This window comes from Acomys russatus, chromosome 11 (assembly GCF_903995435.1).
Source record: "Acomys russatus chromosome 11, mAcoRus1.1, whole genome shotgun sequence".
In the NCBI taxonomy this organism is placed as follows: domain Eukaryota; kingdom Metazoa; phylum Chordata; class Mammalia; order Rodentia; family Muridae; genus Acomys; species Acomys russatus.
Window position 1 is genome coordinate 62,534,352 of NC_067147.1, and position 13,862 is coordinate 62,548,213.

At 44.5% G+C, this 13,862-nt stretch overlaps 1 protein-coding gene across 1 annotated transcript; it reads right to left on the reverse strand.

Moving 5' to 3' along the window:
* Positions 1 to 585: 585 nt before the first annotated feature.
* On the reverse strand, positions 586 to 12,423 carry LOC127195112 (H-2 class I histocompatibility antigen, Q10 alpha chain-like). Its single transcript, XM_051152545.1, has 6 exons — positions 12,351 to 12,423; positions 11,853 to 12,125; positions 11,412 to 11,687; positions 10,541 to 10,774; positions 10,317 to 10,424; positions 586 to 752 (listed from the first exon to the last, which is right to left on the reverse strand). The coding sequence occupies exons 1-6, from the start codon at positions 12,421 to 12,423 to the stop codon at positions 586 to 588; spliced, it is 1,131 nt and encodes a 376-aa protein (XP_051008502.1).
* Positions 12,424 to 13,862: the final 1,439 nt, after the last annotated feature.

The following is a 13,862-nucleotide window of genomic DNA, read 5'->3' on the forward strand; positions in this document are numbered from 1 at the left end:
GATTCTGTTTAATAAGCTCAGACTGAGCCTGCTGGTGCTCACACTACACAGAATGTCAGCCAGGATCCCCTAGGTGATGCATCCGTCTCTCTCCCAGATGGTCGCAGGACTCATTCTTAAAGCAGCTTGTGTTCCTCCACAGTGGAAATACCAGCGCTCAGGTTAAGGCAGCAAGATTTACGGGAGTAGAAGTTGTATCGCTCACGTTTCTCATTAATGTAACAAAACAAAAGCAAACAAAACGAAATCAGAAGGAGGCAACTCAAGGCAAGGTGGTTTATTTTGGGTTTTGATTTAAGAAGGTACAACCCATCCTGTCAGGAAAGACATGGTGGAGTCCATGGCAGCCGGAGCGTGTGGCCGGGGCGACTAGCATCTCCACCCGTCAGGAAGCCGACTGTGAGGATGCTGGCTCTTCGCTGGCTTTCTCCTTTTCCTCCCTTGTCTTCAGTCTGGGCCCCAAAATCATGGGTTGGTGTCACCCACACTCGGCCCAGCTGTCCCCTCCTCAGTTAATCTCTGGAAACACCACAGGCATTTCCTGAATTTCAGATGCTAGGAGATTCTAAATCCAGTTAATGAAGATCAGCCATCACAGCTGCACAGCGAGCTCCCGGCCACCAGGGGGCGCAGTGAGTTCCAGGCCATCACAGCTGCACAGTGCGTTCCCGGCCGGCAGGCGGCGCCGTGAGTTCCAGGCCATTGCAGCTGCACAGCGAGCTCCCGGCCGGCAGGGGGCGCAGTGTGAGACCCTGCCGAAATAAAGATGGGGGAAGGATAGAGGCGGTCTCAGTAGGGAAGAACATCATGGATCTTGCAAAGGACTGAGGCTCAGTTCCCACCATCTACATGGTGGCCCACAACTGCCTGAAACTCCATTTCCACAGAATCTAATGTCCTTCTCTGGTCCCTCTCCCGCCCCCCAGGACGGTGCACACACAGAAAGTGTTTAACTGCAATTTATTAAGAAAGTCATTCAAGAGACATGTACAAATGAAAAGTTTCAGATTTCTTTCCCTCACTATGATCTTGTTGTACTAAGTCTTCAAGTTCAAAATTTAACATCAATTATTAGAGTTCTGATAAATTATTAATCTAGCTCTGCTAAGCAGTACTGCTATCGTAGTCACAAGCTCAAGGTTTTAATTTCCCTTTGGTTATCCTCTAAATATAGACTCAAAAAGTGCTTTTCCTTTAGCCAAAACCTCTGTCTATATATACACAATGTTCTACATAGAGGAAGAAGGGTTCATGCCTTTAACTCAGAATCATTTTGGGTCCCCAAGCTTTTACTATGACTCAAAGGCTTGAGTCTACTGCTTTTTCTACAACATGGATTTCAGTACAGATTACAAATGGTAGTGATGTGTTACAGGATATTTGATCCCAATGTGATCCCTGAGTTTGTGAACTGTATAAACCTGTCTTTTGTTTGGTGTGGCTGAGCCCTAACACATACCTTAATTCAAGAGCTATCTGCACACAGCATTTAATAAAGTTAAAACCCTAGGTCAAGAGGTGGAGCAAGAAACCGGGTGACAGGGATTAAAGAGTAAGAGGGACTTTGAGTTGAGGGTGTTTAAGACCCTGTACAGAAGTAGAAAGGGGCTTTGGTGCTTTCAGCTCTTGGCCTCTACTCTTGGGCTTTTAGCTTTAGCTCTCTGGCTCTTAGCTCTCTGGCTCTTGAGCTCCTGAGCTCTTGGCCTTTAGCTTTTTTGGGCCTTGAACTGTCAAGCCTTTAGCCTTGGGGTTTTTGGTGTTTTCCTCTTGAGCTGCCAGAGGAGCCTGTTTTTCACCACAGCATCTGGCTCCTGAGTCTTTATTGGTAAAACAGCAACCTGCCAGCTCTAGGTGTTCCCTCAGAATTTGTGCCTGAACAGCTTCGAAGTGCTGGCCCTGGATGGCCCTGCATAGCCTGGACAGCAAGTGAAACAGGCTGTTCTTCCCAAAGTTGGCTAGCATCCCAACTTTCTGTGTCCTCATAGATGTTGACACCCCATCCAGACAGCAGGAAGCAGTCTACAGACTAAATGGGGCCACCACCCCCATTCCTGTCTCGCCAGTCACCCTTTCCTATTTCAAGTCCCTAGCCTCAGAGTTGCTCCTCCTGTAAGCCTCAGGGCAGGTAATAGCCTTCTGCCCCAGATAAGTTTCTCCACCAACGTAAAAAGCCAGACCAAGCCAAATTAAAAAAAAAAAAAGAAAAAGAAAGAAACATCTAAGAGCAACTCTCTTGGGAGCAGCTCTCAGGCTAGTTCACTGGTCTCAAGAAAGAGACCAGAGAAGCCATGCACCTGGGCTGAGTCAGGGAAGTTTTATCTTTTGTTGGGGGGATTTTTGGTTTGTTTTTTATTTGAGGTTTTTCTCTATGCAGACCTGGCTGTCCTAGAACTCACTCTGTAGACCAGGCTGTCCTCAAATTCGTCTGTCTCTGCTTCCCAAGTGCTGGGATTAAAGGTTTGTGCAACCACCATCCAGCTCTTAAAATTAGACTTTTAAAAAGAAAAAAAAAACCTGAAGGAGTAAGCATTTTATGTGTTTCTGTATTGTTCTGCTTTTTGTTTTTTGTTTTTGCTTTGTTGTTGCTGTTGTTTTGGTTTGGTTTTGGGTTGTTGAGACAGGGTTTCTCTGTGTAGCCTTGACTGTCCTGGACTCACTTTGTAGACCAGGCTGGCCTCAAACTCACAGCGATCCACCTGCCTCTGCCTCCCTAGTGCTGGGATTAAAGGTGTGTGCCACCACAGCCTGGCTCTGTATTGTTTTAAATTATCTGTATTATTAGTATTATCAGTAGGCCCAGCTAGCTATCAATTAAGACACTGACACTTGTTATATTTTAAAATAGCCCTGGGGCAGGGCAGACATTAATCCTCTAAACTATTTTCCATAGTGGGGCAGGTATGGGATCCCTGCCTCACTCCCATGCCATCTGTTTCTAATAACTTTTATCAAGTTACCTCCCACCCATATTCTCAAATACTTGTTAATGTTCTTTATGTGGGCTGGATTCTCCATCCACGCCACCAGCCATGTGCTTCTCCTCCATCTAACCCATGGTGGCCTTCTCTTCTCCTCTTGTGGAATCTTAGCCACACCTCCATCTCCTCTGCCCTGCCCAGGTGGGATGGCCTTTTATTAATCAAAAGGTGGATCACAGAGACAGCAGTAACTAGCATCACATCAGACCATTCCCATCATTTCTGTCTCATGTGTAAAGTATTTTCTCATTGCACACTAACTCAACAAGCCTATAGTTTTGCTACATCTCCATTCTATTGTGGTTTTATACCCATAATAAAAAAAAAAAAAAAAAAAAGCTGAGTATGGCGACAAACATATACTCAGGAGGTAGAGGCAAGAAAATTGTTGGAAGTTCAAGGACAAGGCCAGCCTGGACTACATAATGAGACTCATACATATGGAACATTAAATAAGATATTAACAAAATTCAGAGTATCATTAAGTAGCACTTTCAAAATTTATAGTCTAGTCTATAAATCTAAAAAAAATCTAAAATCTAAAATCATCTAAAAAATCTAAAATAAAAAAAAAAGTGGACAATTTTCTAGACATGTGTCCCATGAATACTAAACTAACAGGACATAAACAACATGAACAGACATATTAGAAGCAATGACATTGAAGCAGTGGTGTGGTCTCCAAAATTAAAAAACAAATACAAGGACGTAAGGACTCATTGTTGAATGTTACCTCTAAAGATGAACTAACATCATCTAGTAAAATAGAAAGGGAACTAATACTACCAAAAGCATTTTATAAGACCAGCATATTAAAATTGTGTAAAAACACAAAGAAAAAATAAGCCAATTTCCATGATGAAAATTTTCAATTCAATATTTGCAAACAAAAGTCAACAACACATTAAGATGTCATATACATTACAAAATTGGCATCACTCCAGGCATGCAAAGGTCATATGCCTGTCAATAAATGTGATATCAATAGATGCGAGGACAGAATCAATCACGGGGCCACCTCAATAGATGCGGAAAGTGTCTTTGGCAAGGTTCAACATCTTTTATGATAAATTTAAACCCTGAAAAACCAGAACTAAAAGGAATGTACTCCAATACATTCTATTTTCTGTATTCTATAGTCTAGTCAGCATTATACTCAGTGAGGGAAACAGCATTTTCTCTAAAATTAAGATGAGAGCAAAAGTGACTATTTTCTCCACTCCTGTTCAATATATTTCTTTTCTTTTCTTTTTTGAAGATTTATTTATTATTATGTATACAGTGCTCTGCCTGCACATACACCTGCAGGCCAGAAGAGGGCGCCAGATCTCATTACAGATGGCTGTGAGCCACCATGTGGTTGCTGGGAATTGAACTCAGGACCTCTGGAGGAGCAGTCAGTGTTCTTAACCTTTGAGCCATCACTCCAGCCATCAATATAGTTCTTGATGTCTTTAAAAAAAAAACAATAAAACAAAAGAAATAAAAGGGAAAACAAAACTAAAAGAAGTCAAATGATCTTTATTTGTTAGTGACATGATCCCATGTTTGAAATCTAAAATAATTTCAGAAAAGTAATAGTATATAAAGCCCCATACAAAAAGCCAACAACAAACACGGCAAGAAATATCAGGAAAGCAATCCCATAAATAATTGCTTCAAAAACAAAATAAAATAACTAAACACCCACGAATACAATTAATGGGGTTAAAGGCATCTACAATAAAGCTTTAAAGTACCAAATAGGTGGGCAGTGGTGGCGCACGCTTTTAATCCCAGCACTTGGGAGGCAGAGGCAGGCGGATCGCTGTGAGTTCAAGGCCAGCCTGGTCTACAAAGTGAGTCCAGTACAGCCAGGGCTACATGGAGAAACCCTGTCTTTAAAAAGCAAACAAACAAACAAACAAAGCTGGGCATGGTGTTGTACATCTGTAATCCAATACCTGGCAGGCAGAAGAAGGAGGATTGCTGCAATTTTGAGGCCAGGTAGGCCTACACAGTGTGACCTTGTCTCAAAACCCAAAATTCAGCAAAGCAGAAGAGGAAGAGGAGGAGGAGAGCCTCCTGTGCTCACGAATAGGCAAAAATAATATCACAAATATGGCTATAATCCTGTAACCAATCTAGAAATTCAATACAATTCCCAATGGCATTCCTTAAAGAACTAGAAAAAATTCCAAATCTATATGAATGAAGAAAAAAAAAAACTTCTAATAGTCAAAGTAGTTCTCAGCAGAAAAAACAATACTAGAAGTGTTAAAATGCTGATCTCAAATTATTTTACAGAGACATGGTTTAAAAGAAGAAAGAGCCAGGTGTGGTGGTGCACGCCTTTAATCCCAGCACTCGGGAGGCAGAGGCAGGCGGATCGCTGTGAGTTCTAGGCCAGCCTGGTCTACAAAGTGAGTCCAGGACAGCCAGGGCTACACAGAGAAACCCTGTCTTGAAAAAAACCCCCAAAAGAAAACAAAACAAATAAAAATCGACAGCAATAACAACAAAGAAAGATAAAGAAAAGGCATGGCACTGGCACAGAAGTGGACACAAACCAATCAGGTAGACTAGAATACTCAGATATAATATACAATTACAGTGTTAGAGCCACCACATTCCAGACCTAGGTGCCTTTGGCAACTCAGTACCGGCATCCGCATTATTCCAATTCAACATTTCCACTGTCTCCATGGTCACATATGTGCATGTTCCATACCTCCCTATAAAGTCTGAGCTATCACCTCTCCCTCTCTCTCTCTCATTTTAATTGAAAATTACAGATCATTCTATTTTACCAATAAAGACTCAGTTGCCAGATGGAAAAACCTGCTAGTTCAGAGAGGCAGAGAAAGCACCCAGCTGAACTTCTACTCAGCTCATGTCCCAATGGGGAAGGCCCAAAAAGGCTCACTAGCTCAGCCCACAGCCCAGGAGGAAAAGGCCAAAGCTAGCAATAGCTCAAAGCCCAAAAAGCCAAAGGCCAAGGTGCTGAGGCGCTCAAGAGCCCAAGCTAAATTCCCAGGAACTAAAACAACAAATACTAAAGACCTCTTCTACTACACGCTGCGTTAAATACCCGTCAACTCAAAGTCCCTCCTACTCTTTAATCCCTGTCAGCTGGTTTCTTGCTCTGCCTCTTGACCTAGGGTTTATTAAATCCTGTGTAGCTCTTGGATTACAGATGTGTGTAAGGCTGGCTGAACCACACCTTAATCACCTGTTTACAATAAACAGAAAGTTCTTGGGTTAGAGGTGTTTTAGGGCTCAGCCACAAGAAACAGAGATTCACAGTTTAATCTCAGAGATCACAATAGGATCAGTGGCAGATTTTTATAGTTCACAATTACAGGGATTACAAAAGGATCAAAGACCCTGTAACACTCTTTCTCTCCCCCTCCCCTTCTCCTCCTCTCCTCTTCCCCAGAGACAACCTTTCTTGATCCCCCAATAAATCTCTTGTGTGAGATCTGTTGCATGGTGTGGTTTTTGTGATATTCCTTGGCCCTCTAATTGCCCCCACCACACACACACACAAATCTTTCAGTTCTCTAATTTTCAACCACAATGCCTAAAACATTTATCGGGGGAATAAGGCAAACCCATTCAACACACAGTGTTGATATCCCCATGTAGAACAAAACTACATCCTATCTTTTACCCTGTAGAAAAAGAGGCTCAGAGGTTTTAAATGTAGCACGAAACTCTGAAATCTGCTAGAGAAAAATCTTTTTGATATATGCATAGACCAGGACTTTTGGAAAAGGATTCATGGCTCAGTACATAATACCAAGGGTTGACAAATGGGACCACATGAAATTGGAAAGTTTCTGCCCAGCAAAATAAACAGAGTGAAAAAAACGATTAAAGGAATGGGAAGAAAAATCTTTACCAGCTTTACATCTGAAAGAGGATTAATGTCTACAATATATAAATAATTCAACAACAACAAAACCAAGAGCCAGATGACTTTCAGTTTCATGTGTCTGCTTCCCAGTTCCTGGGCAAGCTCAGCTTCATAGACTGTTTCAAAAACAAATAAACTAAACAACAAGAGTCCATTCTTGTTGAGAACTGAACGACTTTGTGGGAAGCAAGCACAATGGAGGTGCAATTGGAAATTCATTTAGCAGTTTAGGCAAAGGACAGCGGTTGCTTTTCTGTAAGGTGTGAGCAGAGAAATCAGTGCAAAGAAATTGGAGTTTCGGTTCATTTAAAACGTAGGCATTGCAACAGTGGACTAAATCTGGACTATAAAATAAGTAAAGATGATGCCAAAATTTTAGGGCTGTACACAAGCAGTAGAATAGATTTGCTGTTTGCAGACCGGACACAAAGTAACCAGGTTGACAATTGAAACAGATAAGTCTGGTGATGTTTGGGAGTCTTGTCTGGGCTGGAAAAGTTTATTTGGGAGGTTATATTAAGTGACACTTAAAACCTTGGCGATGAATAAAATCACTAAATGATTAATTGTAGGCAAGAAAGAGAGCAGGGCTGAACCCAGGCCCCTCCAGTGCTCAGTGATCTCATTAGAGCACACACCTGGGGCTTGGAGAGATGGCTCAGCGGTTAAGAGCACTGTCTGCTCTTCCAGAGGTAGCGAGTTCAATCCCCAGCACCCACACTCTACATCCTCCAATGCCCTCTTCTGGGAAGCAGGTGCACATACAGACAGGGCACATACATCGAGCACGCGCCTGGAACAGACTGTGCAGCTCTGGGGTCCCAGGCTTTCCTATGCACAGGAGTCCCCTGAACTTCTCAAGAAGATTCAGAAAGAAGCCAGGCTAGATGACACAGGTTTTTAATCCTAGCACTCAGGGCAGAGATGGTTGCCTCCCTCTCTGAGTTCAAGGACAGCCTGGATGAATAGCAAGTCCCAGGCCAGTCCAGGTTACACAGCGAAACTCTGTCTCAAACAAACAAACGAACAAAAAACAAAAACTCACAAACAAAACCAAAAGATTTGGGAAGTCTGATGAAGGGCCAAGATTCTCTGTATAACAAAGTAGGTGCCGAGGCTGCTGGTGTTCAGGTCACAGAGTTGTAAGGACGTAGACAAAGACCCCCTAAGCTGTGCATCAACTTCACTTATGGCATATTACATAAGTAATTCCTGCCTCCAGGCATAGGTGGGGGTGGGTCTGGTGTATTCAAATGCTGAGTTTTGAGCCCTGAGATCTGGCTGCAGTCCACACTAGGGCATTGTCAAGTATGCTGATTGGTGTTGTGTAAACTTTGCTCCCCAGTTATCTCTAATTGGTTAATAAAAAAGCTGGACAGCCTGTATCTGGGCAGAAGAGAGAAGTAGGTGGAGATTTTACTCCCAATCTTGGGGTCTCAGGTAGGGACCACAAAGAGAGGAGAGAGGAAGGAGGAAGAGGAGGTGGAGAAAGTCTATGGCGATTAAGAATTGACCTGATGGACGAGAAACAGTGCAAACAGGACCAACATTGCAAGTAATTCTGGGCATGTGGCAGGAGAAATAGCAAGACTCACATAAAGGATTAGTATAAATAAATATCTCCCAGTTATGCTGCTTTAAGCTTGTTAATAAATGTAATACACCTCTGTGTAATTTATTTGGGAACTAGAGTGGGTGAATAGGAAAAGCTCCTGCCCCCAATACATTATCACATCAAGGTATGGCGTCTCATATATGTAATTCTAGCACTCCAGATTAGGGAAAGAAAGATTGCAGAGACCTCAAGGCCCATAGGGATTTTGTTACTCTTTTTTTAAAAGATGTATTTATTATTTATACAGTATTCTGCCAGCATGTGTGCCTGCACTCCAGATGAGGGCATCGTTGTGACAAAATACCAAACAGAAAAAAAATTAAAGGAAGAGTTTATTCTGGTTCATGATTTAAGAAGGTACACTCCATCTCAGCATAAGGCACGGGGAGTACAAGGCAACAGGAGCATGTCCCCACACCTCAGTAGATCAGGAAGCAGAGAATAAGGACCTTCTTATCTGGCTCCTCTTGTTCTTTTACGTTGGGCCCCAGCTCAAGGGATGATACCACTGAGGGAGGGTCTTCCATCCTCAGAGAATCTCTGTATGCCGTGAGCTCCTATCAACAGACAAACGGGAAAGGGAGAAGTGAGTTCTGTGCTACACACTCAGGGATCTGGAAAGAGTCTTCAGTATTTTGGAACAAGATTTGTGGCCAATGATAAAAAAGGGTTTTATATGGGCATTGTGGTGGGGGCTGGGCAGAGCTGAGAAAGAAAAGGGAGGGCGTGTGTTATCAGTTGTTATCTTGACAGATATATAGTTTTCTCTCCCATGAGGTGCAGCCACAGATAGAAAGCACAGGAAGCAATTACGTAACAAGAGTCTCTGAGCAGCTGCTATCTGAAAATTCCCTAGGCTGATTTCTTACTTTTAGGTACAAATAATGGAATCCAAATGCTTATTTAAAAAATGAAGGAATTTAACATATGCTATTGGAGTGCCGGGGCTCAGGGGTAAAAGGAAGAACAGGAGAAAGCCAGAACACAACTGACTACCCCGCCAGAATCTCACCCAGGATTCACCAGGCACAGAAATCACGGATCACCTCACTGATTGCCTGGAATTGGCCTCTGTGGCTGGAACAGCTCCCATGGAACCTGTGTCAGTGTCACCCTTGAGCTAAATTCCTTCTCTGGAGCTCCAGATTGTTCTTACCACCATGTGCTGAGTCAAGGTCCAGCATGTGGTCATTCAACTGGTGGAACTGAGGACTCATGTGGTGGCCAACTACAGGAACGTTTGGGAAAGTGACAAAGGAACTTGCTCTCCAGTTCCTTTCTATACTTTTACTAGGTATCTCCCTAGTGTGTGAAGAGAGTTCAAGAGCTGGGACAAGATGGTACAAGGTAGATATAGGCTGATGAAAGCAGATTCCTGGAAAAGTCATCTGAGCAACTACATCTGGAGAAAGAAAAAGACTGCGAGGGATCCAGGATAATGATGTCATGGAGTACCCCATCGCCCTGGCTAATGATGTCATGGAGTGCCCCCATCATCCTAGCCTTTTTTTTTTTTTTTAAGTGGTAGTATAGCTAGGCATGGTTGGACACACGCTTTTGATCCCAGTACTCAGGAGGTAGAGACAGGTGGATCTCAGAGTTTGGACCAGCCTGGTCTACACAGTCATTACCAGGGTAGCTAGGGTGAATGTAAAGAGATCTTGTCTCAAAAAAAAAAAAAAAAAAAAAAATTCTAGCACACAGAGTCCCATGTTGGGTAAGCATTCTTGTGTAGATGTGTCTTAGAGTAACAAAACAGCCAATGAGCATATATCCATCTAAGGCTTGATGGAGACAAAGCACCCAGACACAATTTCTTCCCTACCTGCACTTTTCTTCCTCATCATCACAATGGCAGTCACAGCTCCAATGATGACAACTCCAAGGAAAACTATACCAATAGTTACTCCAACCATGGGCCGAGAAGGTGGCTCTAGGAAGAAAAAAAAAAAAAAATGGGGTAAGAGAGGGAAGATTTGAAGGGCTCTAACCACCAGCTCAGCAACTGATCCTACTCAGAAAGTTGTTCTGCATCCACACCCTCCTTACCCCATCTCAGGGTGAGGGGCTCACGCAGACCCTCATGCACCACATGGCATGTGTAATCCTGCTCCATCCCAGAAGGCACCAGCACAGCTGCCCACTTCTGGAAGTTTCCATCCCCTCCAGGCCTGGTCTCCACAAGCTCCATGTCCTGGGTCAGTTCCTCCCCATTCAGCTGCCAGGTCAGGGTGATGTCAGCAGGGTAGAAGCCCAGGGCCCAGCACCTCAGGGTGACGTCACCTTTAGATCCAGGGTGATGGGTCACATGTGCCTTTGGGGGATCTGAGGAAAAACAAATGAAAATCTCTAGCATTTTATATTCTTTCTGGTAACTTAAGCCGTAGTCATGTCCCTGTCCTGGTAATAGAAGAATCAGGGTGAGTAGGGATGCAAGCCCTAAACAAGTTTATACTCGGGCATCAGTATAATTTAGTCCTTAGAAAATTTTACAATTATGGGAAGGCAGTCCGAAGTAGAAAACTCCCAAGTTTCCCACCATGACACCATGAAAAGGATTTCTAGGTGGACAGCTTAGATACTCAAGATCATTTGAGTCAGATGTCCACAGATACTGGATGTGAGGCCAGAGCCAAGCCTACAGGAGGCCACAGTTCAAGGGGGCTGCAGATTGAAGGGATCTGTTATTTCTTCTTTCAAGGATCTTCTCTCCTACCATCCTGAGAGACTCTGAGAGAAGTGTGAGCCCTGGGACAGTCATTGTCCGGTGTTGGGTCAGGAAAACAAGGTGCACTCTGCCCCCTCCGGAAGCAAACAAGAGTGGCAGTATTTCAGCTGACCTCATTTTCCTTCCTCCTAGGAGGCGAATACATATAGAGGAGTCTTTTTTCTTTTTTCTTTTTCCCCCAAACCCTGGTACCTGAGCGCTGTAGAATCTCCTTCCCTATTTTCAGGTGCTCCTGTAGCCATTCAGCGCAGGAGGAATTCAAGAAGTGCCAGAAGGCCTCTGCTATACGATCTTTCTCCCACTGTCGCTGGGTGATCTCAGCTGTCTTGTCTGCCACAGTCCACGTTCTCAGGTCCGCGTTCAGGCTGATATAATCGTTGCCATCGAAGGCATGTCTATAGTGCGCACGGAGGAGGCGGCGGTCTGGCCCCATGTCGCAGCCAATAAAACACTGGAAGGTATGAGAGACTGCCACAGCCCCAGAGTCAGTCCCGCCCATCCATGGAATTTCTACCTAAACTGACACAGAAACTTGGGTCCAGGGTCCCTGCCGATCCTGCAGCCTCTGGCCAAACCTAGGATCTGAGACTCTGGGGAGGACACGGACACATGAAGGGTGAAGGGGTCACTCACCGCTATCACTCTGGTTATAGACCTGAATTGCAAACCGGAGGTTTTCTCGGGCCCTGCGTGAATATCTCTCCGCATACTCTTTTTCCATCTCCAAATACTTGGGTCCCATCTGCTTCACCCAAGGCCCGCGCGCCTGGATCCTCTGAGTAGCTGCATCGCTGTCGAAGCGCATGAACTGCATGTCGTCCACATAGCCAAGGATGAAGACATGGGAATCTTGGAGACCCGGTCTAGATGCGGTCGTGGTTACCAAATACCGCATGGAGTGTGAACCTGCGGACAGTATGAGGTAAGACCCTGACCCTCCTCCTGGGACCGTCAGCAGGTTCACACGGCCCAGGAGGGGACAGAGTAAAGGGCTCAGAAGACGGGATGGAGATGGGAGCAGGAGGGTCTGTCTGGGTGAGGAGAGGTGGCTTCCAGGTGCTGCTGGGAGCTACCCAGCGTCCAATGCTCCTCAGGCTGGCTGAAGCTGTTACCCTTCAGACTTGCACTCACCAGCGAGGCTCTGGGTTTCAGCCAGGAGTACGGAGAGCAACAGGAAGACGGGACACTGTGTTGCGGGCCCCATCCTCAGTGTCTGAAGGACCAGCAAGGATTGAGACCTTGTTCCTCTCTATGGATTTTATAGCGTTGAGGTTTGTGGGGAGAGACCACAGTGACTGTGGGTGGCTTTCTCAAGAATTCAGACCTGCAGTGGGAATGAGAACTTGTGTCCATATGGAAGGACTGGGCAGCTAACGCAGGTTAGAAGCTGTAGAAAGAACGCGGGAATTCCCAACTAGCTGCTTCCTCTCCTCAGACACCTTGAAGACAAAACTTCATGCAATGGGAAGTGAGAACATGTGTTCTCCTGACAGCTGACACAGGTTGCAAGCTGTAGAAAGGATGAGGGGATTCCTAACCCGTTGCTCTTCGTCTCCTCAGCACCTTGAAGACAGAACCGCAGACCAGAGACTTATGGAGGACCCTTCTTCCCCTAGTACCTGGTGCTCTTTGTCCCATCCGCTTTCTCAGTCCTGTTCAGGAGCGGTGCCCTACAAGATTCTAAATGTTTTGTTTCCAAGATCTGTTGTTTGTGTTTAGTCACTACTAAAGACTTCAAAGAGTTTTTACGCAGGCTACTTCTAACGACACTTACCATGTTAAAAATGGACGTTTAAACAGTTTGTGATGGCCACACCTGTAATTCCAGGCTGTGAGAAGGCAGGAGGTTTGACATGAGTTTGAGGCCAGCTTAAACTAGACATTGACATTTTTTTTAAGATTTAATTTTATTCGTGGGTATGTATGTGTGAACCGTGTAAATGTGTGCCACGTGTGTGAGGATGTCCACGGAGGCCACAAGAAGGAGTCAGATTCCTTGGTACTGGAATCACAGGTGTTTGTGAGCTGGGTGCTGGGAACCAATTGAGATCATACGAGAGCAGTAAGAACTCTTAACCACTAAACCATCTCTTCAGTACCATCGAGACTCTGACCTAAAACAACAACAAACAAAAACAAAAATCCCTGCCAACCAACCAACCAACCAAGGCTTTTAAAAAGTGAGACCATCCTAGCCAGGTGTGGTGGCGCACGCCTTTAATCCCAGCACTTGGGAGGCAGAGGCAGGTGGATTGCTGTGAGTTTGAGGCCAGCCTGGTCTACAAAATGAGGCCAGGACAGCCAAGGCTACACAGAGAAACCCTGTCTCCAAAAACCAAACCAAACCAACCAAACAAAGTGTGTGGGGGGGACTATCCTTAAATTCTGCAAGTAAGTGGTGGTGAAGAAAGTAACAACTCCTAATTAGTTTGTTCTTCACAGCCTTGAAGTAAATATGGCAAGTAAATTCTAGAAACATATAAAAATACTTGACACAATACAGCTCATGAAAGTGACTTCGTGGGTTCCACTGGCTACAAGCACTATTATTTTTTGTCATCCTTGGAGACACATGGTATTCTTCCACCATTCAAGAGGCTGAAACAGGAGGGATTTGAGGAATAGTCTGGCCTACATCATTTT